We start from the raw sequence: 25,415 nt of genomic DNA, 5'->3' as shown, positions 1-25,415 counted from the left end.
GAGAGAAACCAGATACGCTGATAAAGACAGAATTAATGAGTTTACAAGCAACATACTGAAACCATTTAAACTTTGTGTCAAGAATCTCAGTTTTCAGACTCTGGAAAATAGATTGATAGAATAGACCTCTAGTGATTCAAATTCCTGGAAAACTTCTCCTTAGCTGCTGTATCAAGCAATAATAAGCCTCTTGGTTAAGCCAAATACTGCTACAAAACACTGTTGGAAAGCATTTTCACTAAAAGATAATACATGCAGCTGCTACCAGGAAATACAATTACCAAGCAAGACTTAACATATGATTTCAATTTCTGAGATTGCCCCCGATGAGATTCCAAGTTCTGCGGATAGGAAGCTGACATGCTGGCCCAGTACAGCTGAGATTATTCCTGTTGGCTAGACGCACCGTCTCCAGAGCCAAAATGTTCTTGTAGGTGAACTTCAGCAGAATGTCTTGTCAGCCAAAGGTTACACTTCCTATAAGCATTTCTAGTTGGAAGAAGCTTCAATGAGACAGTCATCCACAAAACAGGAGACCATTTGCAGATTTAAGGAAGTGTATTTTCAAGACAGTGTATCTGCCCTTATCAGGAAAGCTGAAGCACTTCCAAAATCATAACTAGGAGTTGGAAAAGTTTCCTTAGAAGCTGCAAATATGAAAGATGCTATTTGAGTCCACCCTACTAAATACAGCGCAGCACATTTCCACCACAAAATGCTCTCTAACAAGTGTCAGCAATGTTCAGATGTTGGAAGTCTCTTTCCATAAAACAGGTTATTCCTCAATCAATCTGGAATACCTATCCTCCTAGACAAGAACAAGAGAAGGTAATCTGGGTATTTCTTAGTCCGTTAACAGCAGTTACCCAAACTGGTTTCAGTTCAGTCTGACTGCAAGGGAGAAAATTCTGGACAGGAAGGGGGAGACTAAGAACTGTAGCCTCAGTCTATAATCTTTGCCTTCTTGATAAATCAAGCAAAACTAATATCCAGATTATACAGCCACTGTGGACATCTAGACATTGAACACATGCTTCCCATTAAAAGATGCTTAATGGGACGTGTTGCTGTTCTGTGCATAAACCTGTGGCAGCTACAGTACAACACAATAAAGTGATGTCCCCTGAAATCTACTGCTACTATGAGAAAATTCAGCAGTTTGATGATAACATTAAACATCAGAAACAAACCAAACCCACCAATTCAAAAGTCTCTCACACAACCTCAGTAACACAGAGAAACAAGGTCAAAAGACAGATGCTTATTTCATTGTACTGACTGTTGGAAAACAAAGAGGGTGAGTAAGAATATTAAGTCTGCATTAAGACCTTCCTTAATGTTTTAGGCACCATGCTAGATTAAAAATATATTTTGAGTTTCCCACAGTTGCATTTTGATTCAAGACATAGAGGTAAGGCATTCCATCTACCCTTTCTGTAACATATTACACACAACGCATGCAGCCTTCTCTTCTGCTGTCTTGTGCACAGCATTTCTAAACTATTCCTTTTTGAAAACCACATCACACAAAGAAGTAAAAGTTGGTTGTTTTTTTCTGTTAAAGTACTGTTCGATACAGGACAAAGGATGTTAAGAGACAAAAGCCATCCTTCTGCCTTTTGTAACAAAGTTAATCACAAGTAATTTCACAAAAAGGAAGGCTGACAGGAGAAAACTGCACACACAAAAAAAATGGTATTGTGCTCCCAGGCTGCTAGATTTGTCTGAAAAAAGATGAAGTAAAATTCTCCTTGAAAGAAGTTAGTGTAATATGCACACTGCTTGCTTACTTGTGTGTGTGCGCACACAAGAAGGTGGATTTAATCAATGAGTCGATCTGCCTGCGCACTCCTGCCAAACATGCAGCAATACCTCCAAGCGCTCCTATGAGAGCACTTAAGACATGAGCTAAGGCTTTCTCTCTACAGAATGTTTTAAAATGAAGTCCCCAAGGTACAGATCAAATAAAGAAATACTTCTCCACGCAAACAGTAGTGATATTATAGACTGAAATTCTATCTCGAATTTGAAGATACACTAATTTAAGAGACAGCACAGGAGATGGAGAATCTGTGTTAGCACACCACTTCATTTGTGACAATGAGAAAAACACACCTGTAAGACATTACCAGAATGAAAAGGTATCAGGTCTCTCAGGCCGCAGCCCTAAGGCTCCCAGCTAGGACTCAAGGACAGAGGCTTCTTGAGTCCTTTCCAGCCCTATTTTTTTTTTTAACTTTGATTTGGGTAAACACTTGTGACTACAGCGGCACATCAGCATTCAGAGAGGCAGCAAAGCGGTAAAAACCATTTACAAGCATACACTAGACCTTTCATAATGCTGGTACCAGATCTAACCCAACCCTTGAACACTCCTGTGCTTTAAATGGAACACAAGCTAATAAGGAAGTGAAGCAATGCTCCAAACCTGTTTTCCCTAACCCCAGCAATTACAGCCTTGCCATGTACCAGCCAACCTGCGTTAAAGTGGCTACAGTAAACATCGCGTGGTGCAAACCAGAACTCCAGCTCACTTTTCCACTCCTGCTCTCTCCATCTGTTTTGAGGGAAGACGTGATAAAGCCAGCACATCCCACACCCAGGGCAGGGAGAAGTGTAGATCAGAGGCAGAAAAGCATTTTAGTGAGGAGCAGATAGGAGGTGAGGTTGGTGGTAGAAACAGAGCAGAACATTCCATGAAAAACCATTAGTCTGCTTTTGCCCTGTCCACTCCTAAAATGTCCCTAAACTGATCCGGGGTGGGGGGTGGGCAGGGGGAAGGCAAAACAACAACAAAAAAAGCAGCTCTTTCATACATAGTTACCTATGCTCACCAGACAATGACTGAACAAAAAGTTACTACATTACACTTAACATCTACTCTGCCTCTGGAATCACATCTGCTAATTGAAATAGGAAGCAAGAGGGAGGGAGACAAACAAAACTCTAAATCCCCTTATTTTTTTAAACATCATGCCAGTGTAGCTGCAAGAGATGGAGTCTTCTATTCCAAAATATCCCTAACAGACTGACAAAGAGGTTCCATTTTTGCCAAAATAATGCCTCTAATAGAGAACAGTTTCTTCTTTTCTTGCTGGAAAATACATTAGAAAATGTTTTTTTTATATATATATGTATATATTTGACCACAAGAATCTTTATGATGCTTCCATGGGGATGATATACTTACTGGGGACTTGGTAAGTGAAAAATAAGCTCTTCACTTACATCAGTCTTCTGATCAAGATGGATCTACATAGCTGGCCAAGAGCAGAATTCGAGGACAGAAATACTGAAATGAGTCGGGATATTTAAAGTTAGCCTTTCACTCCATGCCAAGAAACACAAGTTATTTTTAAAGCCTAAATAACAACAGCGATACTTCACCAAGTATTAGAAATAGAGAAACTGGAACACCTTGACAAAACTCCATCTCCTAAAGTAGTACAAAAGTCTCACCAAGGTAGAAGAAACACAGACGTGCCTCTAGGTAATCTCCACTGAGCTAAGGAATGGAAGAAAGTCAGCAATTACTGACAAACCCACACTCCAGAACAGTGACTGCAGACTAGGATAAAAACCTCAAAAAGCATCTGTAACTGTGAAAATTAGTTGATATGGACAGCACAGAAGCAAGAGCAGTTTCAAATTGTCAGTAATATTTATTATTTACATCAGTGCAATCAATGGCAAAAATACAAGAATCTGTGCAATAACATCTTGAAGTTAGCTGTGGGCACACTGGAATTGATAGCTTGTAAAAAGTTGCTATGTATTTTAGAGCACTGGCAAAGGGCTGGGGTTTTAATCACCCAAGGACAATAATGATCTTTGGCTATCAAATACACTACTAGGAAGAGGAATCTCTTCTCTCTTCTACAACGCTTAGTTCATATGAACCAGGGAAGAGTTCTAGGACAAAAACACTGATTCAATTACGAATTTTAGGTACCAAAACATCATGATGTTCAAAAACATAACTACGCACACAGATTAAGGAAGAATGTAGTATACTAAAATAAATACATCATTGCTGAATCTGACATTCACTTTCTAAAACATTAACTGACTGAACTGCACACGTTGAAATAGGTTGAGAGCAGATTCTGGATGCCTTAAAGCCAGTATCTATCCAGTTTCATAATTTTACAAGCCATTTGATATCAGAGCACCTCACAGCCCTCTGCCTGCTGCAGTTAACCACTGCACATCATGATCTCAACATTTCAGCCTAAGAATCCACTAATATCCTTACTGGGAAACAACAGATCAGCACTAAGGAAAGTAACTTGTTTACAGCATAAGTTAACAGCAGGTAGTCCTAGAGCTTACAGAAGATGAAGAAGCTCAGGTGTATAAATTACGTAAAATCAGAGTACACCTTCAAGGCATGTGGAGGAGATCCAGTGACTAATCAATAAATAATTAAACTTGATACTAGTGACAAAACAGCTTACTCTGTAATATAGAGGAAGAACTTCAAAGGACAGAAATTAAGTGAAGAAAATAACATTTAACAGCAAACTGAGGTAGTTCATAGTCCCTGGAAAAGGGAAGTTACACATTAGAACTTCTTAGAAGAGGATCATTCCCTTTAAATGCTAATTCAAGCTTCAAATTTCCAAAAACAATCCCAGAAAATGTTTCAGCAGAACATGCTGTTGTACAACATTTTCCTAGTGACCTCTTGGCAATACTACTCCAGATGCTCTTATTTGACAATGCGATTTTTTCACCTCTCACCGCTTTACTATAAATTTACTGAAAATTACTATCAAATATTATCTTTAATGTGTTTCTAAAGTGGGAAATAGGTCCTAAACTGATTTTTACAACACTAGGAGAGGCACCAATAATTTATAGTTTTCTGAAACATAAATGTGGATGCTTGCATGCATGTGTATATATATATATAGCTATATATAGACACATAGGCAGGTAACATTTAAAAAGGACAAAATTTTCTCCCAGATATAAAGGCACTGGAAACACTGCAGTAAGTGGTTTTAAACAAAAAAAAAAAATTACACATAACTAACACACAAAACCACAGTTATCTGCTACAGGAAGCAAAATAATAGTTTTTACTGTGTATTATTATTCAATAAAAGAGTACAAAAGAGTAAACTAAAACTAAATACAGTTTCCTCATTTGCATTTTCTGTAAGAACGTCCTTGCTGCCTGCAGTAAGGGTACTTACCTAATACATACCAAAAAGGCAGTATTTTTTACCAGAGAACCACCTCGCTTTAAAAAAGCCTCAAATCAAGCAATTCATAAAGCAAGTTTAGTTCATTCTTGAAAACAAATTATTCAAAGATAAACCGTTTCTATACAAGTCATTTAGTTATGTATTCAGTCATAACTGCTAAGTTGAACACATAGAAAAAAAGATTTCTCTATAAATCCTCTGTAATAACTGGGATACCAAATGGAATTCCTTTTCTGCTTCATGCATAAATCAATACAGTATTGTTCTATCTTCAGGACCATCTGTGCAACACCACTGACTTCAAATTATTCATAGGCTCTAAGGCCAGAGCCAACTGGTATATCGTCAAGATGATCTCTTAAACATTTTAAGACATTTAAATTTCAGCAATTACTCAGAACTGAGCATAATAACTTTTGTTCTGCGCAACACTTGTGTAACTACATTCAAGGGGGTGCAAGGTTACATTAAGCTGCAACTGAAAACTTTTTGCCTGTCAAACTATCCCTTTCCTACTTTCCCTCACTCCAGCCCAAATTAAATACTTTATTTTGAACAGAGTTCAAAGCTAGATGTTTTTTAAAATAAAGATTTACAAACCACACAAAGTTGATAATGAAACTGATGAAGTGTACTGACTTCATGATTCTGACAATGCCAATCCTATGAAGTTATTCTTTACACAAACCTTACTAAAAAAGCAGCTGTACCACTCCCCTGGATTATACGCGGCTTATCTAAGGATTCTGAGGGAAAGGAAGTGGTGGATAGATATAAGAAACAATTAATAATCCTGAAACCTGAAAAGCCACATATCTGACGTCATTAAAAACAAAGAAACACACAAACAGAAGAGCCAGAGTAGTTGCTGGGAACTCACCTCACCTTGAAGCAAAGAAAACAGACTAAGAATTCTAATTAGGGACAGATTACTAGAATACTTGAATAAATATACGTGATAAGACCAATACAGTTTACCATCAGTAAAAATTCTCTAAGTTTACAGGTTTTGGGGGGTTTAAGAAAGAAAGAATAGCAAATAGGCATGAATTAATGGAATGCTCCCTACAGATAGTCCAAATGCTTCTGATATGCCTCCTCATAAATACTGAAGGAAACAAACAAGATAATATTGTCACACATCAGTTGATAAAGACTGAGCCAGGATTTCAAGCATCAGAAAAGTTTGGTTATAAAGGATTTTAGGAATCAGTACTATGTATGTCCTATTTAACAGTCCTGTGAAAAAGAGAAAATTAAGTTACTCAAAATTCGCTGTGTCTCCAAAACTTTTCAGAAAGAGCTACACTGCCTGACACTATCAAAATGGATCCCAGCTGTGCAACAGCAGTTTAGGAGAACTGGTTATTTGGGGCACTGTCATCACACCTTTAAAATTCTTAATGTTATAGCTTCAGCTAATTATGTTAATTGCTTGCACATCATCATGAAAGAATAACCAAGACTGAAAAGATTCAAGCAATAACAAGATACACATTGAAATATTTTGTTTTGCAATAGATTACTGGATGCAAATCCAAGAACTACCTTTTTCCTCTCAAGAGTAGATAAATCAGATTAGTTCAACTCTAGCTTCTTTTCTTCAGTCCCTCCTATTCCACCTTGCAATACTACAATAACAAAATGCTAAAAACTAGATAACAGACCTCAAAATATGAGGAAGCTGTGGCACTTGGCATTGTTAATCTGCAAGATTAGTAACCATAGATTATTTGAATGGCGTTAAATTTGCAATAATTTAAATTCATGAAGAGAAGCCAAATTTCACTCTTCATATCATTTTACTGATTCGCCAGAAATTTATAATGTGATAACTTGCTTTTCTCCAAAATAAATTACTCATTACTGATAAATTCCACATACTAAAATCACGTGGCTTTTCAATTTGCTCAAGTCTTTTCTTCCTCCTCTCCTTCCATTAAATTAGAAGCTGATCTTAACACAGTCATAACAGATACAGCTATAATAAAAAAATAAATAATGGAAATACAAAAGCTCTACTAAAGACAATCTATCTCTATACAATTCAGAAAAAAGACAACATACCTTAAGATGTTTGGATGTGAGAGTCTATTCATGAGTTGAACCTCTTTCAGCATGTTTGCTCTGTTGCTGTTCAGTGTGTTCATCTTCAAAGCCATTACCTGGTCTGAAGTTCTGTGCCTTACCTATAGGATACAAGCGAAAAATGGTAAGGATATGAAATGTGAGACTGAAAAAACAGTAATGCTGTAGCGCAACTTAGAGATCCTTCACGATAAACAACTTGATCTATACTCTGATTTCCGTAGTCTTTCTCACACAGATGACCTTCTATAAGCATACTATCCAAATGTGAGAAGGTATTTTGCTCTTCTCTTGCAACTGGCAATGACAGAAAGCTTAAGAACTTGAAAAAAAAAAATTATCAGCTGCTTAGTATGAGTGAAGGAAGCTACTTATTTGTCCAGGGAGAGAAAATTTCCTACTCCAAGACCTATGAAACTCACCTTCATTCCACTTGTATCCCTCTTCTTTTCCCACTGCAGTGGTTGGTGTCATTGTTCGACACAATGTGTTATGAGAGGACCTGCTGGTTACGACTACAGGACAGATTTCAGAGGTGTTCAATATTCACTTCTGAACCAAGACTACGACCCAGATTATACATTCAGTGGACAGAAAACATTCATACCAAGCCCTGCTGCAAAGCAGAGAGGTTACTGGACATGCTATCACCTACTCTAGGATGTTAGTAATGGCTGCAGCGTGTCAGCATGAAAAAGAGGATTTCTCTAGCAACTGCGCAGAACGAGCACACCATTCAGAGTTACCTTCCCCCGTCAGAAATGCATGACTGCGGCCATTTCTAACTTGACACTCTCAAATTAGCCCATCTGTCATCAGCAAACAGGCCAATAATACATAGATGTGTGCTACTATTAGAAAGGAGTTGTCACGATAGTGCAAGGCTTGCCAAACCTTTGAATTTCCTTGCAGTTGGGCATTCCCACATACACACAGGTAGTGTTCATGGGAATTGTGTTCCCATTATTTTCTTCCTACATCAGTCCCTGCAGCTCATAAACAGAAAACACGTACTTCTCAAAGCACTGAACTACCACCAGGACAAACTCATTCATGTTTATGAAGATTAGTTTAGAAAAGTCTGCGATGCAAGAATTTAAGACTCTCCTCAGCTTTCTAATTTGAAATATAAATCTATATTACAATGTCGGTAAATACAAACTACCTGCATTTTAAACAATGGCAGCCTGCCTCCTTTTATTCCAGGAGACTCTGCTCATCTTTTCCAATAAAAGGCTTCTTCAGCTGCGATATGTGAGTTACAGAAAGAACAGCTGAACTCATGATAAGCAGATGCAAGAAGAAAGCTGGGTATGGTTTTTTGGAGGTGAGGCTCACTGGTAGGTCAGAGGCAGCAAGTGATACTCATTTTCAAGTTTTATTTGCACACTCTATCTGCAAGAACAAGGGGTGCATTTCAGCTAAACATTCTCATGTAGACACAAAGCACCATGAATTCAGCACAGGGATGCACTGAGAGGGAAGGGTGTCATCTTTCAGATGCGTACCTGGCTTAGCGCTTCCCAGTTGCCTATTCCTGACCTAGTTTGTAGTATAGGGTAGCACTGGAAACATCGCAGTTAAGTGTGGTAAACAACATTGAGGGACTGAGCGAGTAGAAAAATAGCCCAAAGCTGCTTTTTCTCCTGCTTCCCCCTCTGCACATGAGCTCCTCAGATACCTCACCCCCAGTCACCCAGTAATCCCAGTGCAAGAAGGATCAGAGAAAGGAGGTGGAGAAGGATATAGAAACCAGCACCAAGAGCAGAAACCAACAGCAAGTTCATAAGCATGGGACTCCTCCTTTCAGTGGCAATACTGGCTTTAAAATAAAAGTCGTTGAACTACAGCTTTAGTGCATTGTAACAAGATAATCTCGACTCCTTCTGCACACAACCTGTCTTGCTTGTTTGGCATGCTTATTGGTTTTAAGCGGGATGATTGCATGTTAAGTTGATGAGGTTTATTGTTACTTGTCAGGTTTCTTGTGTCTATTGTGTACTTTCATTAATTTTTAATTTTACGCAGCTTTTGCATACCCAGACAATTTGAATGAACAAGCTAAGTTGGACAGGTCAATGTCTATATACGGACTTTTAAAACTTATATTTTAGTTATACATTAGTTTTATTAGCAATAATGCTTTGGCTGAGGAACAAAAAATTATAAAATGCTTTCATAGACTTAAGAAAGGAAGATTTGTTCCAACAATGCAAATTTAAAATAGGAAAAAAGGACAATTTAAAAGCTTTGAATCTATACACAGTGGCTAAATCAACCCATTTCCTCTGGGAGGAGGCTTAGGAATCTTGGGTGTTGTGGCAGAGTAATTTGGGGTTTCCAGGGAATAGGAAAGAATTTGAAGGAACTTAACTCCTACAGGCAGAGAGATGCTCTCAACAGAACTACTTCAGAAATCAGCTTTCCACAAACACAGAAGCTTCAAGGTCTGCCAACAGGGAATGAATAGGGGTAGAAGCTGAGCAAGAATTCAGATGAAGTGTGGTCTTAAACAGTATTTGCCTTCTCATTAACTCTGCTACCTACCTCTTAATTTCCTGCCCATTTCTATCATTCACTCAGTTCTGTGCCAAAATTTCAAGTCCTTTGCTTCAACTCTGAGGTAAAAGTAGAACCTATTCTTCCTTGTTCTTTGCCTTTTCCTTGTTCTGACCGCTCTTCTTGAGCTAGGGAATCCTCAGAGAAGAGGGTGGGTAAGTTTTGGGGTGCTGTGTCCTGCACGCTTCCTGGATTTTCAGGTCTGATATGCAAGAGGATTTGGGTAGCAACAGACTGTCCACCGTACTAACTCCACATCCAGAGAACATTGAGCAGCTTTTGCAAAGGCAAAATTTTTCATCCTCCATTTCAGAAATATATTCCTGGAGTCTTTTCAATCTTGATAGACTGAACAAGCTTCTGTGGTGAGGTCTGGGTGGTTTTCATTTGCTTGTTTTATAAAATAATTTTCCCCATGCTTGGAAATAGCTCAGATTTTTAGCATCTGCCCATACAACTGGTCTCTAAGCAGCACCAACACTATGCTTTGTTTCACTTAAAAGGGACACTGTGAGGTAACGCCAGCAATTTCATTTGAACTTCTGTATACTGTTTTGATGTTGGAGCATGTATTCCTGCTGACTCTGACAGAACACTTAATTACCTAATCAAACCAAAGCAGAGGTAGGAAAACAGGGGCCCTCCCTCTCTTGCTAGCTGCCCTTTAAGCAAGGAGGGAGAAGCAGAAGTGAAGGTGGGAGGGCATCTTCCCAAGAGAACAATACCCAATATTATGAATGAAAAAAAATACCATTTTATATATTATGGAACACAATGGAACACAATCACTTGGAATATACATAAGGCTAATCGTGTTTTCTCCTCTGAAGCACCGCTGGCAAACAGTATTTCTGTGGCAAGAATGGACTGCCAACAGGGAACAGACAGGTCCTATCTTTAAGGTCTTGGTCAAGCTCCAGATCTCTACATAGAAGGAGCTATCAGTTACACTACCCACCGTGCTTACTTACCTGTCAGTTATACCCTAGACAAAATTTGGGTCTATTTTAGCATCCCCTTCCAAAACCTCGCCAAACTGTTTAGTTTTAATCCTTCATCCCCTTTCAGGCCACTTCTGTGCAATGAAAGCATGGAAGTAATGTGTCAACTACCTGACAGCTCCAGAAGGAAAACTAGTAAATATTTCAGAAATATTGCTAATCCAATTTAACATTTGTTTACAGGGCAGTTTGCCTCAGGTGTGTGCCTGTATACTCAACATAAACAGGGATTCACTCACGCAATTCAAACCTTTCACTGATGCAACTAGCAGATTGCTGTAAAGCTTTTAAAGCTGCTGACATCATTATTAATTAGGGTTCCTTGCAATTCAGAGCAAGTAACCTTTCAGTGATGTCTGGATGATCATGTCTCTGCTTAGAAGTATTCTGACAATCCTACAGCTGCTTTCCCATACTGCTTTGCACATGCTTCTGACTTCTCAGTCTGCTTACCTATGTGTCTCCATCCCCGAGGTCACAGTAACTAGATATTGCCTCTCTGTTTTATTGCTGGCAGGCAGTTAAACTGTCCCTTTGCACTCTGATTCTCCCAGGATCAAAGTACACTGCTTGCTGTGTCTCCAAACCACGTTCTGATCCTGGACCTTATCCCTTCCTTTAAGAGGTGGTGAGAAGTAGTAGTAGTCATGGATCCAGGTACAGAAATAGTAACACATTTGAAGGAAATTTCATAACAGTGATTGAGCAAGGCTCATATTTAAAAGAACTAGTCACTATATAAATGCTGTGTGAAGTTCACACAAGGAGTATCCTGCAAAAATTAGTGGGTTTAATTTTCAGCTTGATGCTTATCTACAAAATTCTTTATTATTAAAAAAAACACTAAATAGGATTTAAATATTAATTTATTAAGTCATATAGATATGTCAGGGATTTCTGAAAATCCAAACTTTATATTACCTCCACTTTCTGCCTGAAGGGGGAGGAGATTTAAGCAATAGCTGAAATCTGATTTCATCTTTCACAAGGCCTTTTTGACCTTTCCTATTAACTGTACCCTTCCAAGTGCCCTTGGAATGAGCATCTGAAGAACATTTCCTAATGCTATAAATCTGCCAATACAACCTTCAGTTTTGCCCCTAGTTTTTCACTGCTTTTTCATTATTTTTGAACTATATAATGATGATTTGGAAGTATTTTGTCACTGTTCTCTTCCCAAAACTGCATTTAATTTCTCTCCAGTTTTTCCTTACCTTTCCCTCTTCTGGTATCCAGCTTCGATGTTTAATTACATTTACAGACCTTATACAGCCTAGGACATAAAATCACATTGCCTCTCTATCTCTAGCACCCACAGCAGTTCTTTCTTCATTCTTTTACACACCTCAGTCTTCATTGGGCCATTTAACCTTCACCTTTCCTGCCACGTGTCCAAAGTACCATTTTAAAAGCAGCCCTCTCTAGTCCAAATATATGACCTTCCCTGAGTTTGCTTCCTGCTGCACATATTATTTTTACTTACACTGGCTCACCAACCTTACACTCACCAGTTCAAATGTTTCCTCCACAATCAGCCTGCAGCCTTCATGTTAGTGACATATACAGCAAAGGTCAAATGAGTTTTTATTTATCTATGCCACATTCTATCAATCTCTTTTTTGTAACAGTCTAAGTGTTTTCATCTGTTTTGTGACTATTTTCTCTTGTGATGACAAGAGATTAAGACATTACCTTACTAACCTTTCTAGGCTGTTTGCATTAACTATGCTATATAGTGTAATACGATATTTGATTGAAGAAAGCTCCTTTTAATTGGGAAGGCAAACCTGTTCTTCAGCTCAGATCACACTGTTTGTAAAACTGGAATCTCATATGTTTTTCTAAACATTAAAATGTATCCGCAGTCAGATACACATATTCATAGTAGCGATGCTTACATCAAGTCAAAAATCTCATGTCACTAGGAAAATCTGGAGTGACAAATAGAAGCTTAAAGAAATACATTGGTCCAGATAATATTAAGCTGCTATGTTGATGCTAGGGAGTCAGACTGGGTTGTGGTTGTTTTCAGAGTAGTAGTATATAATGTCACTACCCTCTAACTTCTTGTAGCAAGAGGGAAGCCTGCCAAGTGTAACAAAACTTTGCCAAACAAAACTAGTCAGCATGCGTTACAAGAACTTTTAGCACAGGTTCAGAAGATGTACAGAAACTAGGCACAAAACAAAACCCAAAACCTTTCAAAAGCCTGACAGTCATTGTGACTCCATTAGTGAATTTCTACTACTAAAAACAGTTGAGAAATACACAGAAAAAGTTGGAGCCTTCAGCATTTTCCCTTTAGCACAAAGGATTGGTACTGGTCATCAAAGATCCTACTTCAATAACTTTAGTAACTTCTAGCATCACCAATTCAGCAAAGTACCAAGTTCAATTACTCCAGCATATTCCACACCTACAGTCAAACAAGTTCTCAAGTTTTTCTGCCGAACTAAAGTGAATTTATAATTAGTGAGACAGCAGTACCGCCGACACTTTATAAATCCATTGGTGTGTGCCAAAACCCCCTCAATTTTTCTTTTGTATTTTGTTTTTCTTCATTGCCCACTGTAATGTAGAACCAGGGCCCAAAATACAGCATTCATTTATTTTAAACAAACCATTTATTGATAGGAATCCACGCATATCTCTCTGCCCTTAACTTGATCCCAATCAAATCATACAGGCAAAAAGAGACTACAGTCTTGTTTTGAGAGAAAGCACAAATTCATCAGATGACTATTGTTCCACAGTTTGAGATGAGGTATAAACAGGCACAGCCCGGGTGGGGAAGTCGACTGATTTTGTAGCCAGTTCAGCAGAATGTAACCATATAAAATGCCCTTTGCAATCCACGAGAAGGAACATGGACCCACCTCTTAAGTACTAGGCAAGAAAATGCAGAAAAGCATTGTTCTACCACAATCTCAGTATATAGCTCAAGTATGTACTTTACACCTGAGTCTAATGTCACAGTCTGGAAAGGAAAAGAAATATTGAGTTTGAAGTACAGAACTGGGAGCTTATTCTTCATTTTTGACGTTGGCTATCATCAGCTCATTGAACAGTCCTAGGCATGCTACTTACTTTCATTCCCTCTTTAACTGTATCTATAAAATGGAGGTGATATTGCTATCTACCTGCCAGGGAAACTGGAAGTTTGACATCTGCAAATTACTATTGTAACATCCAAAGTTAGTACATAATCAGATACTGTATCTGTGTCCTTATTTGATTTGTAATACTTGTGATTAAGTATTTCCCATGTTACTATGGGTTTATCCCATACGAAAGATGATGGTATTTACATAACCTGCAGATGCTTTTGAAGCAAAAAAACACTTCAGGTTGAGTTTTCCTGAGATATAATTGCACCTTCAGTCTTTTACAATATATTTACAGTTTGGTACAGAGCACGCTGTGTCCCCCCGCTGTACCAATGATGTCACCATCACTATTCATCAAATACATGCAGTGGGTTTGTTTTCAAAATCTGTATGGGAACCTTGAGAGAAAGTTTTATTTTGGGCAGAAATAATTTCCTTACCTTTCCTTTATAAATCTTTCAAGTGTATGTTAGCATGCATGAGTAAGGAACTCAATCTCACATTTCAGAACAGAGCTCACTGGCATACAGCTATTGCTACTATAATCACAGTTGCAGCACTAGAACATGACCACAACCACAAATAAGACGACAGCAGGGAATATAAAGGAGCTATATTTGCCTTACTTGAGGATATTTAAGTTTTTATGAATTGCTACATTTAATAACTTTCAGGTTATAGCCAAAACCAAAAGTTCTAAATAGTTTCTTGTTATTTAAGCTTTCATGGAACTGCTCTTCTTAAGAATTAAGTCTTCCTAGCAAAAAAAAGGCAGTTAAATAAATATACCATGCAATTTCTTATGTGTCTCCTCATTGTCAGTAGAAGCTATGAAGCACAAGGACTGGATTTGCAGGACTTAATTGCAGGCAGCTGATGGGAAAGTTACAAACTGTCATTAGTGACTCAGTGTTAGACATATTGTCAGCTACAGATTAGTTAACAAAGCAATGCTGTCTCGGTATCGATTACTCCAGCGGATGTTTCATAGCTCTGTCCTCTCCTCAACCCCTAATCCAACCACACCATCAAACAGAAGGCCCTACCCACACAGAGCGGTGCCTGCTGCTGCTGCCCAGCACCGAGGGCCATTCACCCGCCCCGACGGGCTCCCACGCTGTGACAAGCACAGCCAGATCAGGCCAGCAGCCGTGACGACTCCCAGGCGGAGGAAGCTCACAAGGACAGGAGAAGGGAGTCCCTACAATTCGGATACGGCCTCAGCAGCCGCTGGGAACAGGATATCTTGCACGACTCACATACAGAATTCCCAACAACTGGAGAAGTAAAGACTAACAGAAGCCGTATCATGCAGGTTTTGGAGTTCCTCTCTCTAATCATTACCAACGGCTACTAAGGGGCTATAAGGAAGCATTCCCTATGGATCTAAGCCTGCAAACAAGATCTTCTTTTATGTTACTGCCATCAATAATAATTTGCACTTTTGTGTATTACCATCACACACGCGTTTTCCAGCACAGGGAGTGAAATCCATCACTGAAATAATTCACCCCCCTCCAAAACCAGTAAATAAGCGTTCAGAGAGGTGTGTCACAACGATCTTAAGTGATGCACTCTGTTCTCTAGGTGCAGTCATGTTAATACTGGACATATGCCAGCACAGTTATTTGAAGAACAGTAAATCAGCACCTGTCTCTCAGTATCAGCTATGAATGAGCTTACACAAATGTGCACGTCTGCCAGCTGGCAAAACGCAGAAAATCCCAGAGCTGCCAACCCAGCACATCTCCATCCAGAACAGAAAACTAAACAGATCATTTAACTGGGCTTGAGAAATTATTTTGGAAAACAAGACAAAAAGCCCACAAACATTTCTGTGCCAAGGGACTCTTGCCACCTGCTTTGCCCCTGGGAAACTGCACAATGATACTCAGATTGGCACAACTTTTCTTCCAGAAGAAAATCAAAGGCCCAAAGGGCTCTGAACTACCGAAGTCACTGACTAAACACAAAATCCAACCAGGGGGTTATCTCTTATTGCAAGATCCCACTTGTTACAGTACCAGAGCACCTTTCGTATTGTTGACAGGACTTGCCAGCATTCTCACTAGTTGTGAGGACAACAAAGACTTGCCTCAGACATTCAACATATCAGCTGCTCCACAAGAGTTAGAAGAGGTCAAGTTCTAAACAAGTGATAAGTACATTTCAAAATGGACAACTTTATATTAGTTCACATTCATTTTTTTGACTGAGTATTCTTTTAGCACCAAGTTTGTTTCAGTGATTTTTTGTTCTGGCTTTTTACTAAAGAAACAAATCTTTCACTTTCAGGGTATAATGATAGTTCTGCCATATTTTCCAAAGATTTCTTTCTTCAGCAGAGAAGTCGGCTGACCAAACCAGAGAAAACTGAAACATAGTGTAAGTAAAACTCTACTTCCCCTATGCGTTAATTTGTTTCACTCAGTATAGTTTCAGACTTTACTTGTAGTGATGCCAAGTAGGACTGTAGGAAAAAGTATTACAGAAATATGATTTTGAAAATTTTCTTAAAATTTTTCAACACCACTACAAAAGGCAAGGCTTTCATTAGATCTGCTAGCCAGTGACAGCTTTTGAGTCACTCCCAGTGTTTCTTCAGCTGATGTTATAAGGCGATTTTTACATCTTAAGACTTCTAGCCAGAAAATAAATAAAGAAAAATCAGGACTTATTTGAGATAACAAATGTGAACTAGCCCTCCATTCTACTTTGTATCTCAAAGCATTCTCAATTCTGCTAAATGTAAGAGTGCCCTGCAAGTCAGACAGGTAATTCTGGATTTTAATGATACTCTCAAGAGTGGGGATGAAGCGAGTATTTTGCACCAATTGTACAATCCATAAAGAATAATAAATGCAGATGAGGTTTTTAACTCTTATATTAATGATCCATTGGAATAAGGCCTATTTATTACTGCATCTCCCCACAGCCTATGCCCTATAAAAGCATTGACTAATTACATGACAACGACTAGGATAACAGTGACTTGGCACCTCAGTAACCAAAAAATCATTAGCAAGAGGAAGACAACTGTCTGTTTTAGTGGTTACCAGACAAATCATCTTAGCAGTCAGTAGAAGAGTTCCAAAAGGCTGATACTTCACACATCAGCGTGAGACAAATCAAACTTGGAAGACTTCTACTTTGACTAAGAAAGCACTAGCATCCTCAGGATTTATGCCTCATCTCCGTTCCAGAATGGTGCTTCTTCCTGCTCCTGACAACTATTAGAGTAGAAAGAGATTGATTAGAATCACCTAGCTGATATAACTCAAGAGCTTGAAATTAAGTTTAAAAGTTATTCTAGCCTTCTTGGCCAGTTCATATAATACACAGGGTGACTGTATTCCTAAGCAAATAATTAGCAGCATGTTTTAACACTGTAACTTTACATAAGAGACCTTAAGCCTCAAATATCTTGCTTCTGTCATCTTGAGCAAGGTGAAGGAGTTTCCTTAAGTTTCAGCTTCAAACTGAATCCTAGTGAAATAAGAAATGAAACCAAAAAGCATGTGTGAACAAGATTTGCTGTCTGTCTTTCTAACAGGCATCACATCACTCAGGGAGGGCAGCGACAAGTGTGACAGCTCTATCCCACTGCAACAGAATGAAAGAAGAAATTTAGAAGAGGAACAACGCACCACACCTGGGTGAGGGAAGACACACATTGCTCAAGCAGGTGTCACTTCTCAGTCACAAGGTATATTCCCCATGGCTACGAGACCAAATATTAGAACTGTGTAACCAATATGTAGAATAATTCACTTACTCATTCCCTACTAATTTTCCAACCCACAAGGACTTCTGACACTGTATGTCATAAGCAGAGCCTGAAGTATCTCGTTTTGCCTGATGTAGCAACACCAATCTCAAGGAGAAAAACCCCCAAAGACTTCAGTTAAAAAAAAAAAAAAAAAACAAAAAAACAAAAAAACCCCAACAACTAATTTCAATTGTCTAGATCATTAGTTTCCAAAATTGGTGGCCTTAAACTGTTGGTAGCTGTAAGTTTCTCAACAACTTGCCAAGCTTAACCAAGAACATTCTAGAAAACCGTGATAGCTACAAATATCACCAATGAACCACTAGGAGAGAAAAGACAATTTCTGGTTGTGAGACTGTTCCCAGAGAAATTTAATTTTTCAGAGTAAGTCCAATTCTTATTGCAGCTTCTAGCCATTGGGCCTTATTATGCCTATTTTTCACTACACTAAAGAGTACCTTCAACCAACTGTTTTTTTTCCATTATAAGATCGTTTATACACTGTAATGACATCAATTTTTATACACCAAACATGTTAAGACTGAAGTCATTCACTGAATCACTTTTCTAAGTATTAAATCAATTTTTATTGTTTATTTTTCCCCACGTGTTGGTACCAAGTGTTCTCCAGCTTTAGAAAACTCAAACATCTGATGTTGAAAGTGTTTAATACATACAACTAGAGTTTCCTACAAATACTTCAGAGGGTAACTAAAATAAAATATCTTTTAAGCCTATCAAATAGTCCCACAAATATCACGGATACTGTGTGATCTCACCTCTAATGTTTTACACAGTTTTTGAAGAACACCTGCATTTATTTGTTTGGGCCTCTCATGAGGCTGCTAATGCCAGAGGCAATCAAAGAGGATCCTTTCCTAGTGCAAACCTTACACTAAATGTTCAAAATAACACATTAGAAAATGAGAGAACTTTGAAACCGAAGCAGTAAAGACAAAGTGTGAGATAGATTTGAGGTTTCCTGTGAAATTTCACATTATCAGCTGACTTCTACTTCAGTGCTGCCTTCAAAATATTTTTAACTTGAATACCAGAAATACTTCCTTATGAGTTATGCAGAAAGATATTTTTGTTGTACTTCAAATTTCTAAATTGACAGTGTTATTATTTTATTCCTTAAGACAAAATGACAACCATCCTAAATAGAGAAGGTATGAGGAATGCATACATAGATGATAGAAAGCAAGTCTTGCAGATGCTCTCTCATTTCCTTGGTAGATTTTTACCATCCCTCTGCCAAGAGCTTTTGCCCTCCCAGCTCAACCAGATGAAGGGGATGTTCACCCACATCATCTTCACAGGATGTCAGAGTAGCTTTATCTACTGCTGCAGGTTTTTCAGTCCAGTGTGGCTAATGATGCAACCACTCCTCTCTTGCTCAATAAAATTGATTCTTCAGAGATACCTGAGAGTTAGTACCTTCCATTGCAGTAGACTCTACTATCAGCTTTAAAGAACATGTTAAGGAGATATTCATGAAGAATGACAGATAAAGCTGCTTTTGCCCTGTGACAAAAGGATGAAGAGCAAGACAACATGAAGTATTTTCCAGCCCTATGCTTTTGACTCCACAAATCTATAAAGCAAAGAAAAACACATAAAGATTTACAGTGTGGTAGGAAGGCCTAAACAGTAATAAAAAAGGCCAAAGCTTGACATAAGCAAAACTTGCAGAAAGCAGTTATGCCTACTGGGTAATAACTAGTTTCCAGGAAAAAAAATAAGTGCAATTATCTCCAATATGCTACCCATGACAAGGAAAACTCTTGTTACTACATTAAGACTGGAGACACGATACAAGTTCACACACGCGCTGTGTTACCCAAGCTATGGTTCCCCAAGCAACACTAAATCTCTCATACAACAGCTTCCATAAAGAAAAGCACTTACACACAATTAGTCTTCCCGTCGTCTACATAAAAAACACACAAGCATTCTGCCCAATTAAGTGATTTTATGGAGATATTAATGTCACCTTGAAGAATGTAATTTTGCCCTAAAGTCTGGTGACAAAGGAATGACACTATTCAAAAGCAAAAGCCAGAGTTGTTTTAAGAGCAAAATTCACCCCTTAGTTTGGTACTAACAAAGAAACAAACTTTTTCCTGTCATCAGTGTTTATGTTGAGAGTTTTGAAATAATAATCAAAAGGGTACATTAGGATTAAGAAAAGTTTGTCTCCAGCTGGAATGCCCAGAATCTCCTTGATTCATGCTGACATCTAACCACTTCCCCCTTAAAAGAATTCAGGGGGCAAGGTATTGGTTTGACAGTCCTGAAGACTGACATCCCATTTGTGCAGCAAACAGGTGCACACAGAGAAGACAGTAAAAACTTGCTTGTAGAGTCCTGGGAGTGTGCTGGGGCCTTGTCCTGAAGGAGGGAGCTCCATATCAGTTCTATTCCTGGCAATCATGCAAAGACTGGCAATAACACACAGACTCGCATTTAGATTTAAAACACATTGACAGTTCAAATATTGCAGTGGCTGCTTATCTATCAAAATCCAAGTTAATAAAGATTCCCGTTCTGGAAAGTGATGTCTGCAAACTCTGAGCCACTGGTTTCCAAAATCTTCTCCAGTGGGATTTTGCTGAGCATGGGCTGAAAACCATGCAGCAGCTACCCTGCCTTGAATTCAGATTCTCTTGCCGTTTTTTTCCACACGTTTTCCACATCCTTTTGCAGTCATCCTCTCCTTTTAATCTGAATTGGCATTGCCTTCTCTGCATGCTCATTTATAAAACTGCTCAAATGTCTCCTTCGCTCCTTCCACACATTCACAGACATTTTACTCCTGGAAGAAGGCCTCCATTGACATGATATATCACTAAATGCCACAGGAAAACTGAACCCTCTGTCAGTAATGAGTTGCTAGTAGAGTCAATAAGCAAATAGACAGGACCAGCTGTAAAAACAACTGAAACCGGGAAGTTCTAGCTATAAAAGGATAGTTAAAAAAATTATAATAAAATATGGGCTGGATACACCGAAGGAGGTTCTAGAATCTTCTATAATGGACATTTAAAGGGCAGGTCGAAAATAGCTGCCAAGAACAGATCACATATACTTGAGCCTGACTCAGCTAAGGATACTGTAGTAGTTCTCATAACATCCCTTCACAGCTTTACATTAATTTTAAAGTTAGGTGATATTATATATTAACCTAATTGTATAAGTGTTTTACAATAGCAATATACATACATGAACACACAGACTTCTGTAAGACCTCTGACTTTGTGCCACAATCCACTACAACTAGATTAAAGACTGGCTAATGATAGCTCAAGATACAGTTGTATGTGACAAAGCAGCGTAAGATAGGAAAGTCTTTTACTGAGCTTCCACAGGAACTGAGCTAGAGCTCCTGTTACTCAATATTCTGCATTCACTTCCAATTCACTGATGAAAGTTGCCACTCAGAAAAACTGGAAGCTTCTAAGTTTGTAGCATTACCCTGTTCACATTATTTCACTACGTAGTGAAGGCCATTTCATATCTTAGGTTCATCTGAGCTAAAATAAACATGCCCAAATGAAAAACTTCACTACAAACAAGGACTGAAGGCTACAGAATAGGAGACCCATACCAATTAAACATAAGGTACTAATGTGCAATAACAACAACAAGTAGTGTGCATTTTGAAAGTGTGACAAAAGCAGAAGGATAGTTTTTACATGTCATTGTTAAGAACAAAAGTAGCGTGTTCTGACTTAGGATGTCCACTTTAAAAAGAGAAAGATGTTGGAGATGTTGGAAAGACTTAAACCTATATTGCAAGAATTAAGTCATTCCCAGAGTGGGGTAGGAGAGGAAAGAGACAGAAATTGGGACTAGTTAACACACCAAGAAAGTCAAAACCTAACTTAATAACATACATCAAGTTTTATATGGAGGAAAGATGAGGTACTAAAAAGATGCTGGCCCAGACAAAGCAATACAAAGAACAACTGGGTGAACGAGTAGGTCCAGAGACTTCAAGTTAGGTACAACTTAGTGCCTGAGGACTGGAGGAAAGCCAATGTCACTCCAGTCTTCAAAAAAGGCAAGGAGTAGGAGTCAGGGAACTACAGGCCAGTCAGCCTCACCTCCATCCCTGGAAAGATGATGGAGCAGCTCGTTCTGGGCGTCATCTCAAGGCATGTGGAGGAAGAGAAAGCTATCAGAAGTACTCAACATGGATTCACCAAGGGGCAATCATGTCTGACTAATCCGATAGCCTTCTATGATGGCATGACTGGATGGATAGATGAGGGGAGGGCGGTAGATGTGGTCTACCTTGACTTAAGCAAGGCGTTCACCACAGTCTCCCACAGCATCCTCATAGGGAAGCTTAGGAAGAGTGGGTTAGATGAATAGACAGTGTAAGCTGGATAGATAGCTGGTTGAAAGACAGAGCTCAGAGGGTCATGATTAAGGGCACAGAGTCTAGTTGGAGGTCAGTGACGAGTGGTGTTTCCCCAGGGTCAGTACTGGGTCCAGTCCTCTTCAATATATTCATCAATGACCTGGATGAGGGGATAGAGTGCACCTTCAGCAAGTTTGCCGATGACACAAAGCTGGGGGGGGGTGGCTGACACACCAGAAGGCTGTGCCGCCATACAGAGAGACCCGGACAGGTTGGAGATTTGGGCAGAGAGGAACCTTATGAAATTCAACAAGGGCAAGCATAGGGTGCCGCACCTGGAGAGGAATAACGCCATGCACCAGTACAGGTTGGGGGCTGACCTGCTGGAGAGCAGCCCAGTGGAAAGAAGCCTGGGACTCCTGGTGGACAACAGGATGACCATGAGCCAGCAATGTACCCTCGTGGCCAAGAAGGCCAATGGCATCCTGGGGTACATCAAGAACAGTGTGGCCAGCAGGTCGAGGGAGGTCATCCTCCCCCTCTACTCTGCCCTGGTGAGGCCACACCTGGAGTGCTGTGTCCAGTTGTGGGCTCCCTGGTTCAAAAAGGACAGGGAACTGCTGGAGAGGGTGCAGCAAAGGGCTATGAAGATGATTAGGGGACTGGAACACTTCTCTGATGAAGAAAGACTGAAGGACTTGGGTCTCTTCAGTCTGGAAAAAAGATGGCTGAGGGGGGACCTTATCAACACTTATAAACACTTAAAGGGTGGGTGTCAGGAGGATGGGGCCAGGCCAGGATCTTTTCAGTGGTGCCCAGCGACAGGACAAGACGTAATGGGCACAAACTTGAGCATAGGAAGTTCCACCTAAACATGAGGAGGAACTTCTTTACTTTGAGGGTGACAGAGCACTGGAACAGGCTGCCCAGAGAGGTGGTGGAATCTCCATCTCTGGAGACATTCAAAACCTGCCTGGACACGTTCCTGTGCAACCTGCTCTAAGGTGACCCTGCTCTGGCAGGGGGGTTGGACTACATGATCTCCAGAGGTCCCTTCCAACCCTATGATTCTATGAAATTTACAACAGTGAGGTAACACGCTGGGCACTGGAATCCATGATACTGGCTTTGAGGTCTTCAGTTCAGAACTAAATTAAATAACCAACAATGGGGGGTGGGGGTTGGAACAAAACCCAAACTGCCTTGTATGTGGTGACAATATATGCTGTAGACAAAATACCAGTTACTGATAAAATATAACGACCTTTGATTATGTGGCAGTGCGTGTGGAGATGACCTAATAACTCTTCCAAGCCTTAACTCTTTGAGAAGTCCATAATGCCTTTATTTTTAAACATACAGTTTAACCATGAGATACAATAGGCAAAGTATAACATGAAAGTAGATAAACATGCCAACCAAGACAGATAAATTTTATTTTTTTTTTCAGTCAAGTGACCTGTCTGTTCTCATAACCTTTGTGTCTGAAGTCCTATGAGTTAGCCCCTCACTTACTCTATTGTACTGTTCTTACTCTGCACTGTTTATTCTAGTTCGCAAGTTCTGTCAAACCTAGGTCAGAGGCCAAAAGAAGAAAGTGACTACTGTTTAACATCAAACATTTCTGCACTGGACTCCTCAAGGCCTGCAAAATTATAGACAAACACAGACGGACATGTTAATCAAGCAGAATGGTAATCAAGTCATAAAGCACAAAAGAAGACAGCTCTCAATGAGTCACTTTGGGAAAGCCAGATCAGTAGTATCTCAGATCTACCACAGTCAATTGTTCCAAAGATCAAGCCCACCAGCATGACAATGTGCCTGAGACACATGACATAGTATCATAAATGATACAAACCATAAATGATACTAAATAGTGTACTTTAGAGGCAACAGAACCACCAGTTTTATCCTAAGTACATTACAAGTATTTGATAAAAAAATAATTATATGTAAGTGTTCTTCACGCTACCCCTAAGCACAACTCCACATCAGACCTGTTTCTTCTTTCACATTAAACAGCTGGATGCTGCTTATCTTTAAGGAACCTTGAAGACATTAAATAAATACGAGAAACAGGATCCTAGCCTCAGGCACAAGGTATGTGTTTAAGCAGGCACACCTTCCCTGATCAGTCAGCACTTTTGAAACTCAGAGCATACAAATTTAACCATACCAAATAGAGACTGACAGCCAATTAATGAATTGAGGACCATCATTCCAGGATATTCAAATAGGAGGCCTTACAGCATGAGCACATACAGCATGAATATCCTGAGGATACTGACCCATTTGCAACCACCACCCATCTTGTTAAGTCAAGCAAAAGTACGCTGCCCTGTCTTTGTATTCAGACTTGGCCTTGCACCTGGACAGGGACAGTGCTAGCTTCATAGGCTATGGAGTCCAGACATCACAGAACAGCACTGACATTTCCAGCATTTGTTTCTCAAGGGTATCCATGTTCTATCAGTGTTAAAATTCATCATATCTTGTTTTTCACATGGCTTTGATGCATCTTAGATGACATCTATATAAATAAGCCAGGCAAACGTGATCTAGAAGGAAATACTATAAAGTAGCAATGTAAAACCATAATCAAAGGAGTAGCTAGTGGTTCACAGGTAAACTGGTAAGATTATCCAGTAGGACTCTGCAGGAACCTGCCTGAAGTCAAAACACGGCGTGAAGGAGGGCCAAGCACTTCTGAGACAGGATTAGAATTCAAAGTGATCTTGAAAAATTAAGAAATGCTTGAAGGGGGGGCAACACCAAAGAAACAACTAACCAACCGAAAAGTCCTTAACCCAGCAGGGATTAGTAGGTAAAGTTTGCTTCACAAGTGCACACCTAGGAAAACTGTGTAGCCAGATGTACTGCAGAAAGGATCTCAAGTTATAGGGGATCATAAACTGAGTACTTAGCACTTGGTGCTTTCAGGAGGTATGCCAAAATGGGAGGGCTGATTTTCATCTCAAAATTTTTTCTTTGGAGGCACCCATGCCCGTGACAAACTCATGAATTCTTCCCTGGATGTCAAAAGACTTCGCCATTCCTCAACAGTTAAAACCCTCAAACTCCCCAGTGACCACACCTGCCTAGCAACACGACCTCCCCAACATGCAAACGCACAGGACACTGAATTTACATGATTCTATATTGGATCAATGATCCCTGTTTTCATGTATACATGGATAATAAACCACAAAAAGTCCATTTTTAACATTCAGCCAAAGAGTCGAAGTATTTCCAGTCTCTCTCAAAAGTTCAGCTACAGAATACAGAGCCAACAAGAACACCTGAAGG

General features: G+C 39.4%; 1 protein-coding gene across 2 annotated transcripts in view; it reads right to left on the bottom strand.

Moving 5' to 3' along the window:
• TESK2 (testis associated actin remodelling kinase 2) overlaps window positions 1-25,415 on the bottom strand; it is an 86,617-nt gene that overhangs the window by 49,346 nt on the left and 11,856 nt on the right. For both annotated transcript variants that reach the window (XM_063343602.1, XM_063343601.1), the window contains one exon: window positions 7,281-7,402. In XM_063343602.1, coding sequence (XP_063199672.1) covers window positions 7,281-7,402 — 122 coding nt within the window. The remainder of the gene's footprint in view (window positions 1-7,280; window positions 7,403-25,415) is intronic.

This window comes from Chroicocephalus ridibundus, chromosome 8 (genome assembly GCF_963924245.1).
Source record: "Chroicocephalus ridibundus chromosome 8, bChrRid1.1, whole genome shotgun sequence".
Lineage (NCBI taxonomy): Eukaryota > Metazoa > Chordata > Aves > Charadriiformes > Laridae > Chroicocephalus > Chroicocephalus ridibundus.
The sequence above is the reverse complement of the archived record's forward strand: the minus strand, read 5'-3'. Positions and strand labels throughout refer to the sequence as shown.